The sequence below is a fragment of the Hyaena hyaena genome, unplaced genomic scaffold (genome assembly GCF_003009895.1).
Source record: "Hyaena hyaena isolate Hyena2069 unplaced genomic scaffold, ASM300989v1 scaffold_40, whole genome shotgun sequence".
In the NCBI taxonomy this organism is placed as follows: domain Eukaryota; kingdom Metazoa; phylum Chordata; class Mammalia; order Carnivora; family Hyaenidae; genus Hyaena; species Hyaena hyaena.
The window spans coordinates 4,985,630-5,000,830 of NW_024080672.1; the positions used below are offsets into that span (position 1 = coordinate 4,985,630).

Genomic DNA, 15,201 nt, shown 5'->3' on the forward strand with positions numbered 1-15,201 from the left:
GAAAGAGTCTCCTTCATGCACAAAGGAGGGCCCTCCACTCGCCGATCACAGTACAGGGGGAAAGGGAGAAATCAAGCTTATAAATGTGCTTTTCCCCAGAACCACTGCGCAGAGGAATTAGCCATCTCGGGGTGTGGTGAGTGCCCAGCGACAAGAGGCCAAGACTTCTCGTCCCACGTGCAACTTTCTGCAGAGCAGGATGGCCTGGGGGGGGCACTCAGATCGCTCTTCACTGGGAAAGCACTTGTAATATAAATTCCTTTGGAAAGTGACTATTTTAGAGGCAGAGCCAACAGCTGTTCCACACCTTGACTGGCCAGTCAGGGCCTGAGCACAGACCCACGGACCCAAGGTGCCCTGATTTCCAGGATGAGGGACCTTTCTTCATGGACCTTATTAATACAAGCATCATCGTCTGTTATTCTAGATGTGGCAGAGAGGAAACAGCTTTGGAACGAGTTGACTTTATAGCTCACGTGAGTGTTTGAAAATAGGTAAATGAGGAAGAAATGGTAGCGAGCTAAAAATTCCCTCAATTAGATTAAATCCAACTACAAATAAAGTCTGGGCCTTTTTGCTAACTAAGGAAGCAGAGCAGATGGGATGGAGATGGGCTCTCAGGCCGGACACTGTAGGGGAGAGTTAGTGGGGTGGCTGTGTGTGCCCCCAGGCTAGTGAGACGGGTTGCAGGTAAGTTCAGGGAAGTGTGACAAGTGCTGGGGAAGATACCTGTGTGTCGGGGCAGCATGGGGTGAGGCAGGTGCCCCTGGGCCACCTCTGATGTCAGCGGCAGTGGCAGTGGACAGTTTCAGGCAAGCGTGCACACCCATCCTGATCCTGCAGCGCACAGCTGAATGGGCGTGCAGAGCACACTGGAAACACACACAGCGTCTTGCAATCACTGCCTTCATGGAATCACATATATGCTCCCATTCATCCCACCATCCATCACATGTCAGCTGGAAAACAGCACTGGAAAACACTCTAAGGAGAGATAGAGTCTATCTCTGCCTCACTGAGGGGCTCTGCTTGGTCAGACGGAATACCCAAGGGGTAGGCAGATCTGGGTCAACGTTGTGGGGCTTTCTGGGAGTTATAATGGGGCTGCTGAGGGTATGGAGTCTTGGGAGAGGCCAGAAGGTGCCTTACTCTTGTCTGGTGACACTGAAGATGGTGCCCACAGGCCAGACAGACACTCTTCCCCCCGCCACCCCACATCCTATGCCATCTTGGTACAGGAAAATGGCCAAGAAGACATGATATCTTCAAGTCCAACCAGGGGACCAGGCTATGGGATCAGGAAGGCCCTCAGAAACTTTCCAATCCCACATTCTCATTTATAGATGGACAAAGGGAATTTCTCCCTTCAACCCCTCCCGGGGCCACCTTAAGTCTGCAGCAGCCAGACTGGGCTCCCTGTCTCTTCCATTGGGCGGATGAAGTGATTTTTTTCTACAATTAAGGTCATGGCATTCCTCCTCTTAAGAGTGGTTCCCCATTGCCCTCAGGATGGAGCCCAGCTTCTTCACCACTGCAAATAACACTCTTCAAGATTGTCTATCCTTCCTGCTCTCCTTCCTGCCAAGCCTGAGATGCTCTTTGGAACAACTTGTCATTCCCTGGAACCATTCTATACCCCACGCCTTTGCATGTGCCGTTCCCTCTGCTGGGAAGGCCCTTACTGCTCTACACTCCAGTTAGCCTAGCTGCCTCCCACTTGCCCTTCAAACGTTCAGCTTGGCTCTCCCCTTCTTGGACTTGTCTGGGTTGGTGGCCCTCCGCGTTGCCTCCATCTCTTGGGGCTGGCCTATATCACACCAAGGTTGTTAGTTCTTCTACGATCTCCTCTAACATCCCATGGCTCCCTGAGGGCAGGGCTGGTCGTGTTCACTAACTGGCCTCCAGCACCCATCAGAATGCTCCAGGCCTTGGCAGCAGCTCTGTCTCCCTGGCCAAGCCTCTTTTCCCATTTGACCAGCCTTGGTGTGTGTGTGCGCGCGCGCGTGTCTGCACACACATGCACACATGCACTTGCACATGTTGGCCTGGGGAGTTACTTTATTTCAAGGGATCCGTGAATCCATTAGGATCCTTATGTTGCCTAAGGACTGGATAAATATGTCTTACAATCTATGCCCTACTAGGTGCCTCTGTGATGAACAAAACAAATAATCCAAAGCCTGCCTGAAGTCTCTTGTGATTATGTGTGGTTTCCCTTCATTTGCACCTCAGAGGCATACAATTTAACGAGTCCTAGCCTTTGATTTATGACCACTTGTCATCATTAGCCCACACGTGGCCTAAATTTATTTTATTTTAATTTTTTCTTTTATGGAAGTTTGTATGTAGCGGTAAATAGAAGGAATCTATCGCTGAATCTAAAACTAGATTGTTGCCAGTCATGTACATATTTATCTAAATACTCCTTCCCCAGAGGGAACAATCTCTTGAACATTTCATTTACCATTCCCCGGCTCTTAGTTTTTCAGTTTTATCTTATGTATGGATGTCTAAACAATAGATTGTTTGGTTTCACTCGTCTCTGAACTTTATATTAGTCATGGTTCATTTTCGCAATCAGTGGGGATCACTGTAATCATGAAAGGAGGTCACTTTCATACAGGAACCTCAGGTTGAAGGGCATCCTGACTGTATATGCGTCCCAACCTAAGGGCAGGTTAGTGAAGGATGGTGCGTCCCACCCACCACTGCTAGGAAGCACCATCAGTGATACGGTGGAGGCGTATTTAATGACATGGGGAAGTGCTCACCCTGAGGTCTAAGACAAAAAAAGCAAGTTACAGAATTGTGGACACAGGGATCATCCCAAGTTTTGTGGGGAAAAAAAAAAAAAAAGAAGTGAAAAAACATGAGGCTCTATAGATTGATAAAGTCCTGGGGGATATAAATATAAAAATTTCCAGGTGGCGTGATAATGAGTTTTCATGGTCTTCTTTCTTTGATGTGTAAAAACTCTTTCCCCCCCAGATTGTATCAATATCCCATTTACAAACGGATAAATGATATTATCAGTTAAGTAGGGGAGGCCTATTTGGGCAAGTTGAACTCCTCCCCTCTAGACTCAGATCCCCACGCACCAGGGGTCCGGGGAGGGTTAGGATCTGTACCGTGTGCTGGAGAAGGCAGGGAGGGTGCTGATAAACCAGTGTTCCCTCTTGAGAACAGAGAGCTCTGGCTGGGGACCCCCTGAAATGGGGGCCTTTCATTTCCTGGCTGGTGGCTACTTGACATGGCCCACGCTGGGTGTCTCCACGATCTCTCACCAAACTCCACAGTAAGCCTCTGAGCCTGACTTAGATCTGTTTCTAACAGATGCGGAAACTGAGGCTCAGACAGTCTTATGGGCTGAATGGCTGAATTACGTCCCCCCTAAATCCATATGTTAAAGTCCTAACCCCCGATAACTCAGAATGCGACCTTATTTGGAGACAGGTAATGAAATGAAGATGAGGTCGTCAGTGTCAGACCTCATCCAAATGTGACTGGGGTCCCTGCAGGAAAAGGAACCGAGAGGCACCTGGGTGGCTCAGGGTGTTAAGCGTCTGACTCTTGATTTCAGCTCAGATCACGATCTCATGGTTTATAAGTTCGAGCCCTGCACTGGGCTTTGTGCTGACAGTGCAGCGCCTGCTTGGGATTCTTTCTCTCTCCTCTCTTTCTGTCCCTACCCTGCTTGTGCTCTCTCCCTCAAAATAAATACACTCTAAAAAATTAAGAATAAATAAATGAAGTTTAAAAAATAAGAGAGAAGAGGAACTGAGAACACAGAGGTGGACAAAAGAAAGAACATGTGAAGACAAAGGGGAGGGGACGGCTGCTGCAAGCCAAGGAGAGGCCTCAGAAGAAACCACCTCTGCTGACACCTTGATCTTGGACTTCTAGCCTCCAGAATTGTGAGAAAATAGATTTCTTCTTAAGCCACCCAGTCTGCAGTGTTTTACATCAGCCCTAGCAGACTAATACAGATGGCTTAGGTGACTCAGCAGGGTCACATTGCTTCTAGGTGGAGGAGGTGGGATCCAGGCTTGGGTCTGTCTGACCCGCATCTGAGCTCTGGCCCCTGCACTGAAAGGCAGGCAGGCAGCAAGGCCTCTCTCTTGGATGTCTGACCCAGGCTGCGTGTGGGGCTGGGTCCCATTGCTGGACAGCACCCTTAACTCCGTGTTGCCTTGGTGGCAAGCCCTCTGCCATCCCTCTGCTGCTGGGGGTATAGACCTGAGAGGACCAGCACACCGGGCAGGGCCTGGGGACTGCTCTCCAGAGCCCGCGAGAGCCCAAGGCTTTTCTGAGCTCTGCGGTGGCTGACCCTGACTCTGAGTCAGGAAAACTCTGAGGAGTCAGAATTCAGAGGCCCAGCTGCTGTCTGGCAAGTCCTTACCACGAAGTGACACTTGTAGCCACGGCAACCAGAGAATACGGTTTACACCTTCTGCTGGTCTTGTTCAAGTTTATAAACAGAGGGTTACCCCCTCCTTTGGCTCTTGAAGGCCAGCCCAGCTGGCTTCCTTTAGGTTGCAGGGAGCTGGGAGCCGAGGGCTGGAAGAGGGTGCCCAGCCACGTCCTTCATCATCAGGGAAGGGCCTGAGCCCCACCCGGGGAAGGGGCCTGCTCAAGGACAGAAGCAAGAGGCAGGACCAGAAGCCAACAGTCCCCATCTCACATAGCTTGGGCTGGTCCAAGAGAGCTGCCTCCCCCATCCTGGCCCCGAGGCTCACCCTTATCTCTTGGGGCCTGCTACAGGGTGGGGGCGGTGGGCTTACCTGAGAGGTTGGCAAGAGTCATCGCGGCATGGCAGTACCGCTCCAGCATTGCCCACAGGGGCTGGTCTATGGGTGCCTGGCTTGGCCCAGCAGCCTAGGGGATAGGACGGACGAGGGTCAGAGGTCAGGCCCTGGCTAGCCCTTGTAGCAGCTGTCTGCTCCCCGTACCCTGTTCCGTCACTCATGCAGGCAGCAAGATGGCAGCCTGGCCAGGCCTGGAAGCCCGAAAGAGTCTCAGAAGTGGTCCAGTGCAGCCTGACCTCTGAAGCGGGCATCTGTGCTTTCTAGTCCGTGCCTCAAAAGCTCTCCTCCTCGGGACGGGATGTGCCCCGTGTCCTTCTGTCAGCAAAGCCAGGTGGGAGTCCACCAGCTGTTCATTTAGCTAACAAATATTTGTAGAATGCCTACTATGTGTCTGGTCCTAGTTGGAAGACCCAGCGGCTGTCCTTGGGGTAATCCCAGGCCGGGCAGGGATCCCCTAAATTTAGAAGGTATAGAAGGGAGAGGAGGAGAGTAGACAATATAATTCTGTTTCCCTGTCATACAGGGAAACAGGCAGTTACAACAAAAGGTGTCTCCACATGGAAGAGATTTCCCTGGATTGGTTAAAACAGGGAAGGCTTCCTGGAAGAGGTAGCACTTTGGAGGCAAGCAGAAGAATGGATGGGGGAAAGGAAGGGACCACTATGCCAATGTGGGCACTCAGCAGGGAATAGACATGGCTGTTGAAGCCATGGCCATTCCATCCAAAGATAAAAACCATCCAGGATCCCATCTCCTGAGAAAACCGTGAAAGTAGGTGCTGGGCGTGGAGGCATAAAGTGAATGTGGTTACCTCTGCCCCCGAGGAGCCCATCTTCTGGTGGGAAAGAGGGATGGGTGACCAAGTTGCTACAGCATCTATAACTTGCTGAGGTGGAATGGGGTAGCAACTTGGAGGAAGTCATGCTGATGTGGGCTTTGGAGACTGAGTAGGAGTTTGCCCAGCTGATAAGGATGGCACCAGGAAGAGCAGCCGAGGTAGAGAGCACAGCATGTGCAAAGGCAGAGAGGCTGGGAAATGCATGATGTGCCACTGGATGAGAGTAATGCACTCTAGAATTCTAACTCTAGAATTGTCTGCTATTTCTCCCAAGGCCACCACTTTTCCTACTCTGTGGCCTCTGTGTGTGTGTGTGTGTGTGTGTGTGTGTGTGTGTGCGTGTGTGCACGTGTGCATGTGTGCACTTATGTTCTTGTGAGTATGTGCTCGTGCCTGCAAAATGACTTCTGGGCCCCTCCCAACCCTGACATTCCTGATTCCAAGATTCTAGAAGGCACTGCCCACCAGCAGGCAACCCCTCCCCTTTCCCTTGCCTGTCACTTGATCTCTCCATGGCAGCTGGGTCAGTGTTTGCCCCAGGATGTCCCTGGAGCTATAGCCCAACAGCCCTCAGACATCACGTTCCTCACATGTGGCTCAGTCCATTTCCTGTGTCAGGGCTGGAGGCTGCACGTTTAGCCAAGACTGCACGTTTAGCCTCAGCATGCCGACCTGGAGCTCCATAATAACTCCAACTGGCCAGATCCACCGCCGGCTGCTTCTCAGAGAGCTGAGGGCAGCAGGGACGCCATTCATAGGCAGTCACTGCACCTGTGACCAGCCAACTCTGTCCCAGGAGGCTGGGTACAGACGGAGGTGCTGGAGAGCAGAGGCATGTGTTGTGTGTGTGTGTGTGGCGGGGGGTATATTATGTCTGTGCAGCACACGCGGTTGTGTGAGTAGTACATGCGTAGGGTGCATTGTGGGTATGTGTGTGTGTCTGTAAGGGGCTCTGGGCCATGAGCTGGGAGTTCTGGCCTCTCGGCCTGCAAGACAGACACTGGGGGCCATGATCTTGCCGTTCACATGTCCCGGGAGCTACTGGGAGCTCTTCAGCATCAGCGTCTCGGGCAGCAGGAAGGCCCTGCCAGTGGTGAGGTGGGCTAGGAAGGGGAGGGGACACTCTGTCTTGGGATTTCCAGAAGAATTCTGAGGCCCCAGGCTCAGCTGGGCCTGGGGAGAGTGTGGGCTCTAGGCCTGACCCATCATACACTTCCCGACCCCCTTCTCATTTGAGAAGCAGCTGGTGATGCCCTCCTTGGGGGGACAGAATTTCCAGGGAATCAGCATCATCTGGAGGTCACGGCAGAGACAGTGCTCCACCCAGAGGTACATGGTATTGATCGTCGGCCTCCAGGCTGATCAGATTTTGCGTCTTAGATGCAAGCTCCTTCTCTCAGAGCCTCCAGCTGCACATTTTGACCGCATCCCTAGGCTGTCTCATGTTCATCACTGGGGGGCGCAGTCTGAGCCCCATGGCTCGGAGCCCACAGACGGAGGGGGTTCAGGGCCTCCTCACTCGGGCACTGCGGGGCTGTCCCTGCATCAGACTCTATGGTCTCCGGCTGTGGCCAAGTCCCCTTGCTGAGCAGAGCACTGGGGCGCGGGTGACCGTGCTCAGTATTGATGTGTGCCCTTCAGGTCTGGGCAGCATGGGCGAGCCGATCAGAAGAGGTTCGGGAATAGTTCCCAGATCTGGGCTCCAGCTTCTGTAACTTCTCCACAGGTTCAATTAAGCCAGCACAGCTAAAGATGTTCATTCTCCTCAAGGGGCTGGTTGGGTGGATTTGACTCAGTTCAAACCCACGACATACCCTGGAGGTCCCTATTTTAGGAGCTGCTGCTGGTGGCGGCGGTGGGTGGGCAGAGAGGAAGAAAGCCCACGGTAGGCCAGGGAAAGCAGAGACATGGCTGTGAGTAGTTACACCTCAAGGCCTAGGCCATGAGCTCTTGGAGCAGCTAGACTGGAAACACCCCCGTGTTCAGGGCTCTGGGCATGCTGCTTGTTAGCTCTGTGGCCTTGGCCGAGTGACTTAACTTCTCTGAGCCTGACTCTCCTCATCTTTAAATTGGAGATAATACAAAGCCCCATAGGGTTTTGGGATACATTAAACAAATGCCTGCATGTCACGAGCCTGGCATACAGAAGGCATGTTATCAAATGGTGGCCCCTGTCAAGGACTTGAGGAGGGGTCCAGTTAGAGAGCTCAGAGATAGGGGGTGGGGGTTCAAGGCCCTACTCAAACCCTTCTTTAGAAAAGCTTTGTAGAACCAATGTCCCTCCTTCCCCAGCTCCCTAGCCACCACCGATACCCCTTAGCCCTCGGTACTCCTCCCCGCGCCAGGGCCCTGGGCATGCAGCCTGAAGCCTCCTCATTGGGCGCACCATTCAGCAGTGCCCAGGCAATGCTGGCTGAGGAAACTCGGGGCTCCGTGGAGGGCTGGGCATTGGAGCTCAGTCCCAAAGCATGGAACATAGGTCCTAGGTAGGAGGAGGGGTAAGAAGAGCAGATAGAGATCCCTGGGACAGGAGCTGAGCAAAGTCTTGGAGGCAGCAAAGCATAGGTGCTGCCCAGGAAGCGGCCAGCCTCTGGTTTGAGGATTCCGTTCACAGGGGACAGGGAGACAGGTGAGGAGAAACTTCTTTAATGTGAAATCAGCACTTACAAAGTGCCAGACACAACTCTCAGGGCTTTATGACGGCTCATTTAAGCCCCGCAACAGCCTCTGAGGTAGCTGCAAATAACCCCGTTGTACAGAGGAGGCAACTGAGGCCCAGAGAGGTAAAGCCATCTCCCAAGGCCACACAGCAAGCAGGGTGAGGGGGGACTGGACAGCCAATCTGGTAGGCTGTGGCTTGGTCAGGTACACAGAAGCATCGGTCCTGGGTGAGGAATTGAAGGAGGGCCCGTGGTCCACAGATGCCGAGACTACCACACAGTCCCAAACACGGTGGCTGTGGGGCTCGGGAAGCCACTCAAGTAAGAAGCTGTTCTCACCCGTGCAGCGGGGCCTCTAGGCAGAACGCAGGGTCACAGGAGGGGTGTAGGCGGACCCAGCCAGCCAGGCAGGACCTCGCACATGGAGAGGTTTGGGCTCTATAACTTATTCTCTCTTCTGCAGGGAACAATTGAGCCTTCTGTACCCAGCTCTTGGGTGTCCTAGGGGCAGAGTGCCACTCGCCACCCCTCACCTCTATCCAGGGAGACTGTAGGTGGCCCACATCTGCCTGGTTCCCATCTGTGTCTCCAGTTCCCAATCTGGAGCCTGGCACATAGCAGGTGCTCAGTAACTGTTTGCTTGGATGGACAAACAGACAGATGAGACCACAGCCCCGTCAGCCAGGTGGAGCGGCACCCCTACCCCCAATTCTGGGAGCTCAGGTTCTGGGCTCTCTTCCTGCTTGTCAGAGTCCTTCTCTCTCACTTCCCCCTTTGAGGCCAGCCAGTTCCTGGTCCTGGCCTCTGTGTGCCCAGAACTGGAAGCCTTCATGTTACAAGGGGCAGGGGAGAGGCCCTGGCAGGCGGAGGAGGCAGCAGGGCAGAGCCAAGATGCCAGCTTCTGTTCTTGCCCCGTGGGGCCTGTCCAGGCAGAATGTGTGCTCCAGGGACCAGGCAGGCCTCAAAGGTGCCACCTCCCTGGAGCCACGGTGTCGGCACAGCCGAAGGCTGCCTCCTGCTCTGGCCACAGAGCTTCATCTAAATTTAGCCCCTAGTCTAAGCCTGGGAGATTTACGGGCCCACAGCCTGTGGCCAGGCTGCCAGTCGCCAGCGAGGAATGGGGTGAGCTCCCTTCCTGCCTCCTCCCTCTCTGCCCAAGGTCAGGGAGGACTCCTCTGGGATGCAGAGGATCCCTCCCCACTGTTTTATTTCATTGAGCCCGAGCTGGGGCTAGAGGAGGAAGAAACTCAGCTTTGAGAGAAAGAGAAGAGGATGCCGGAGATGGGGAGAAGGCGAGATAGGGAAGCAGGGGGAGAGGGAAGGGGGGAGGCAAGGGACAAGGGGATGCTGGGGGGATGGCAGTGAGAAGGAAGACCCTGGGCGCTGAGCAGACAGACACACAGGAGGCAGTACTGGAGCCAAGGATGGTTGAGGCAGAGGGTAGGGAATTCTTTTCTTGGAGTATCTGGGCAGGCTTCTGGAAGGGGAGACTAGATACTTGGTTCTAACTTACCAGGTGCTACACTTCAAGTGAGGACCTCAAGAGCCCCAGCCGCTTCCTCTGGGCCCTCCCATCCCTGAGGGGTCCAGCAGGTGCCCCTTCTTGAGACGCCCGCTCTCCCACCCAGTTCTAACAGCCAACAACTCCCCTGTAGAAGTTCCCAGCCTCTTTTTACCATGTGCTCTCTGACAGCCTGTGGCTCTCTCTTCTCCACGCCTCTCCCCTTACCTATGTCAAGCTCTGGGCCCTCACTCAGATGTCTGAGGATGGAGGAAGTGCAGGAGGGGGGAGGCCCACTCAAGGGAGGGAGGGAGCTGGCCAGCAGGAGGCCCTCGAACAGGTCACTAGGCCTAAAATTATCTCCTTGCTTATTAACTCATCTAATGTCCAGTTGACCTAAAAGTCACTCCATTCTGATTTGTTTTGGTATCTGAGTGTCCTAATTAAATTTTTGCAGAGGGAAGAGAATCTGGAGTCAGACTGCTTGCTTTGAATCCTGACCCTGCCACTACCAGACAGTGACCTTGGGCACATGACCTCACCTCAGTTTCCTCATCTGTAAAATGGGGAAAATGACGGCCTTACCCTCTAGGGGTGTTTTGAAGCTTAAAATAGGTAACGCATATCAGGACTTAGAACTGGGCTAGGCCCTGTGTAGATGCCAAATAGAATAAACAAAATAAGCTTACTGAATAATCTATCCTTCCCTCTGGTGGACTTGAAATGACATTTAAAAAAAATTAGAATTTTGAATAAAGTGGCTTTAGACAAACTGGCTGAGGAGTCCTAATAATGGCTAAAATCAGATAAAGTAGAAAATGGCAGCTAAGAGGATGCAGAATAGTCCTGTAATTCATAAAGTGCTGCAAATTTAAGACTTACCAGGAATACAAAATTAAGTAAGCGGTGCTCTCAGACAAATTGGTTTTTTGAAAAGTACATAAACATCAACAAAGTGGCAAAAAAAGAAAAAAATCCAGAGAGATTAAATTAGATGATTGGCTTTAGTCAACAACTCAGAGAGTAGATGAATTTGGGGGAAAAGATATTATGATGTAGTTCCTGGCAAAGGGCCCTTGAGCCCCCTGTCCACACCCCGCAGACCCTGGGTGAGTGGGGAAGGTGTGCAGGGCCCTGGCCTTAGTCATGGGAAGGACTGTGCAGCTCGGGGAGGGTCCAGGCTTCTGGAGCTAAGGGACTTGTCTCGTTGCTGAGCCTCCTTGGAACAGAGGCACCCACCAGCAGGCAGCACCTGGAGCAAGAGACCACAGAAGTGCTGTTCTGAGACCTTGGGCTGCTACCCGAAGGTCCAAGAGGCTGAACGCAGCCAAACGGAGCTGGTAGACTCCTGGGATCTTCACGGAGGGTAAACCAAGTAGCTCAAAAGGTTAGAATCAAGAGTTTCAGAATCTGGCAGCCATATTGCTTAGCCTCACTCAACCTTGGTTTCCACCTGGAAATAACCTTCTGCCCTTAGCCCAGCCTGGTGCACAAGATGGGCTTCGTGATTACATGCTGTCTCCTGAAGCAGCTTCCCCAAGGCCTCCGAGGGCAACCAGGAGCACCAAGGTCAAGGCTCGGCTCCTCTGGGCTCTGGCAGTGTGGGCTGGGTCCAGGTGTCTGCCCCACGACTACACCTCCAGCTGGAACTTCCACAACGGCAAATCAGGGCAGGCCCCTCCCCTAATCAGGAAGCTTCCAGGGTTTCAGGACAGAAATCTGATCCCACCAGGACCCAGCAGACACCAAATGCCTGGTACCATCTCTTCTCAGGGTTGGGGTTTGTCCGGGGCCTTCCCTCACTGCTTGCTCTCCCCTCTGCCATCCTCCAGGGCCACCCCGTCCCTATCCCTGCTGTCCTGTCCACCTCCAACAGACTTTGCCATGACCCACACACGCTTTCCTTAGTTCTGAAGACCAGAGTTTACAAATGCACATTTACTCTTTGCCATTATTTTCTTCCTGCCAGTGCCTCCTGCTAAGCTATCAACTCCATAGGGCAGGAGCCCTGGACAGGTGCTTTCACCTGCTTGTCCCCACCAAGCATCGTCCTTCTTAAATGTCAGTTCATTACACGAGAGGGCTGGAGTCCAGGCCCCTCCTGTGTCGCCTTCCCTCCCTAGCGCTTGCGCTGGGTCCCATGTTCTCTTTTCACAGTGAGCAGAAATCTCGGAAAAGATGGACGAAGACCCGGAAATAAATCCTGTTACCACAAGGAGGCCTGCACTTTAGGACCAGAGAGATCACAGTTCAGTTCCTCTCCAGGAGGTTATGTGCTGAGCAACTTTGGGCAAATAACTGATCTTCAGTCTCAGGCTGAGGTCTCCCAGGGAACTATGGGTAGGGTCTGGTTGACTCTAAGGGATGCAGACTGTTATCTCTGAGGTTCTCAGTTCTGACACCCCCAGAGCCCAGGGGACCCTCCCACAGGCCCTTCCACATTGGCCTGGCTCTGGGGGCAGGGACCAGAAAGCTCTCCTCGGCTCATCAGCTTATGCAGTTGGCATCATGGCCTCCAGAGGGGAGGGTCAAGGGGCAGCCCTGGGCTTAACATCCGGCTCTTGTGAAAGGCATGTATCTTGAGAACAAGGGTCAGGAAGCAAAAAGAGCTCAAAGCCCAGGGGATCTGAGGTGGCGGTTGGGGAGATGCAGGTGATAGTGAACCCACCCCATGGCCTCTACTCATCCCAAGTGCAGCATGCAATGTCATTAAAAGAACCTGGCGTGTATCAGAGCCATCTGCCCTTATGGGGCACTGACCGCCCCTCTCCCCCACCTGACCCAACCCACTGGGAGGGCATCATGCATGGTGGCATCATGCTTTACCTATAGTGTCTGGCACAGAACCATAGCTGAGTTTATTGAGTGCTTACTCTGTGCCAGGCACGGTGCTAAGAGCTTTTCTCTATTATCTAATATTATCTCTATTCCTCATGACAACTCTATCCAGTAAGCACTGATATGACCTTCATTTTGCCCATGAGGAAACTGAGGCTTGGACAATTTGAGTAACCTGTCTGAGGCTATGCACTAAGCAGCAAAGCAGGGATTTGAATCAGGTGTGTTGGCAAAGCCACTTTGCCAGCAGTCAATGGATGCTCACTGTCTATCTGTTGAACGAGTGTTAACCAGTCCTCTGTGTATATACAGTGACATCGAGGCCCAGGAAAGAGGCCCAGGGGCTGGCGTGTGGTACAGTCAGGACAAGACCAGGTTTTCTGACTTCTAGCCTGGTGCTTCTCGCCTGCACTGTGTGGCCTCTGAACGCCTTTAATGTCTTGGCTCTTCATGAGCAGTGTGACTTAGGACAGATGTCCCTCCTTCTCTGAGCTTTGGTTTCCCCATCTGTAAAATGGGGAGAAGATTAGAGGTGGATTCCTCCTGCATCTGTTTCTGGGAACCATTCCGTCCTAGCCTCACCCCCACTTCTGCAGCTCTTTCTGTATAGCCCCATCCATCATCCATCCCCGCACCCACCTTCACACCCTGACTCTAGCCACAGCCAGGGGTGGGGTGTGTGTGCCCACAGTTTTCAGAAACCCTTGGCTAGATTGGTCCTCCCAGTGCCTCCTCTGTCCCATTGCTCAACTGGGACTGGGGGCTGCCTGGTTTAAGGCACAGAGAGGAGGCACAGGGTGGCAGGAGATGGGGCGCACAGCCCTTGTGATCCCTTGTGGGAAGGGCCAGAACTGGGGTACGGCGAGAAAGGGTGTGATGGGGAGATGGAGGGGCACCCACAGGGGAGGGGACACAATGGACAGGGGATAGGGAATTTCTGGACCGGAGGACGCATTTTGTCCTAGACATGAGTGTCCCTCAGAACGCTCTGCTCATCCATAAGGGCTTCCGTGTCCCGTGTCCCAAGCTAGCTGTTCGTTTCATCTCCCCTCCACCTGCCCCCTCTCAACCTGGCAAGAGATCTATCTCCACCCCCTCATCCCGTACAGGGATCCCCAACCTCAACCTGGCCACCACGTCCTGAGATCTCCCCAACCCAGCTCCTAACTGCGCTGAGTGAAGCCCGGACCAGTCACTGAGCAAAGAGACCCGCCTTCTACCCCGGAGCTCCGCGCTCCCGGGCGCCCCCACCCCGAGACCGACCCCCATCTCCCTTAGTACTTACTTTGAGCAGGGGCGGGAGGAGGCAGAGCAGACAGAGGAGGGAGTGTGGGGCGTGGAGGAGGCGCGGGGGCCCCGCGGGACCCCCCATGCTCTTGGTGGCTCGGGAAAGGAGCGCAGCTCCCCAGCGCGACGGTCCCGCCCCGCTTGCCCCTCCTTCCCACCCACCCCCGTCCGGAGTCCATTTGGCTGCCTCCCTCCCTACCAGCGCGCGGAGGCCCAGGTAAGGCCCTGGGCCCGGGGCCATTCTTCCCCCTACCCCCACCCCCACCCCAGGGCGGCGTGACACCTCCCCACAGCCTGCCCCTCAGGGTTATTTATAGCAGGTGCTGGGCAGCGGCTTCTGCCTCCGCAGCCAGGGACCAAGCTTTGCGTCCAGCCTGCACACAGGGGGTTAATGCCTTTTATCAGCCCGCCCCTTTCGCTAGCGCCTTAGGTCCCCAACTTGGGGAGAGAGGAATTGACAAAGGGAGGAGGGGAACATGGGTTGTGGTTGTGGCCTTAGCACACAGCGGCTTAGGCGAGTCTCATCTCCACCAGGCTTCCTGAGGGCATCTTCTGATTATCTGGGGAGCTTTCCCAGCCTCCCGTGCCTATTGGGATAATTGGATTTGGATGTGGATGTGAGATTAAATAAGAGCACTGTATCAACGTTCAAATTCCTGGTTTTGATAACTACACTGTGGGTAAGAGAATGTTCTTGCCTTTAAGAAGTACATTCACATTTAGGGGTAAAGGGGCACCATGTTTCTAAGTTACTTGCAGCTGGCTGAGAAATACACACACACACACACACACACACACACACACACACACACACCACACACAGAACAGGAAAGCAAAATGTAAATAATTGGTAAATGTGGGCAATGGGTATATGGCATAGTTTTGACCATTCTTCCCATGTTTCTGTAAATCTGAAATAAACTGCTAAATTAAAACGACAACAACAACGACAACCCAGAGGCACCTGGGTGGCTCAGTCTGTTCAGCGTTGGACTCTTGACTTTGACTCAGGTCATGATCTTGAGGTTTGTGAGTTCAAGCACCACATTGGGCTCTGGGCTGATAGCGTGGAGCCTGCTTGTGATCTGTCTCCCTTTCTCTCTGCCCCTTCCCTGCTCAAGCTTGTGCTCTCTCTCTCGCTCTCTCTCGCTCTCTCTTAAAAACAAATAAACATTAAAAAGCAAGAACAACAACAAAAAACCAAACAACAACAAAAAACCAAACAACAACGACAACAAATGCATCAAGGCCAGGCCCTCCACCCTGGGGGAT

At 53.3% G+C, this 15,201-nt stretch overlaps 1 protein-coding gene across 2 annotated transcripts in view; it reads right to left on the bottom strand.

The window, feature by feature from the left end:
* CRHR2 (corticotropin releasing hormone receptor 2) overlaps positions 1–14,014 on the bottom strand; it is a 45,729-nt gene extending 31,715 nt beyond the window's left edge. For both annotated transcript variants that reach the window (XM_039229842.1, XM_039229844.1), the window contains exons 1-2: positions 13,928–14,014; positions 4,782–4,875 (exon numbers count right to left, since the gene is read on the bottom strand). In XM_039229842.1, coding sequence (XP_039085773.1) covers positions 4,782–4,875; positions 13,928–14,014 — 181 coding nt within the window. The remainder of the gene's footprint in view (positions 1–4,781; positions 4,876–13,927) is intronic.
* Between the last annotated feature and the right edge of the window lie 1,187 nt (positions 14,015–15,201).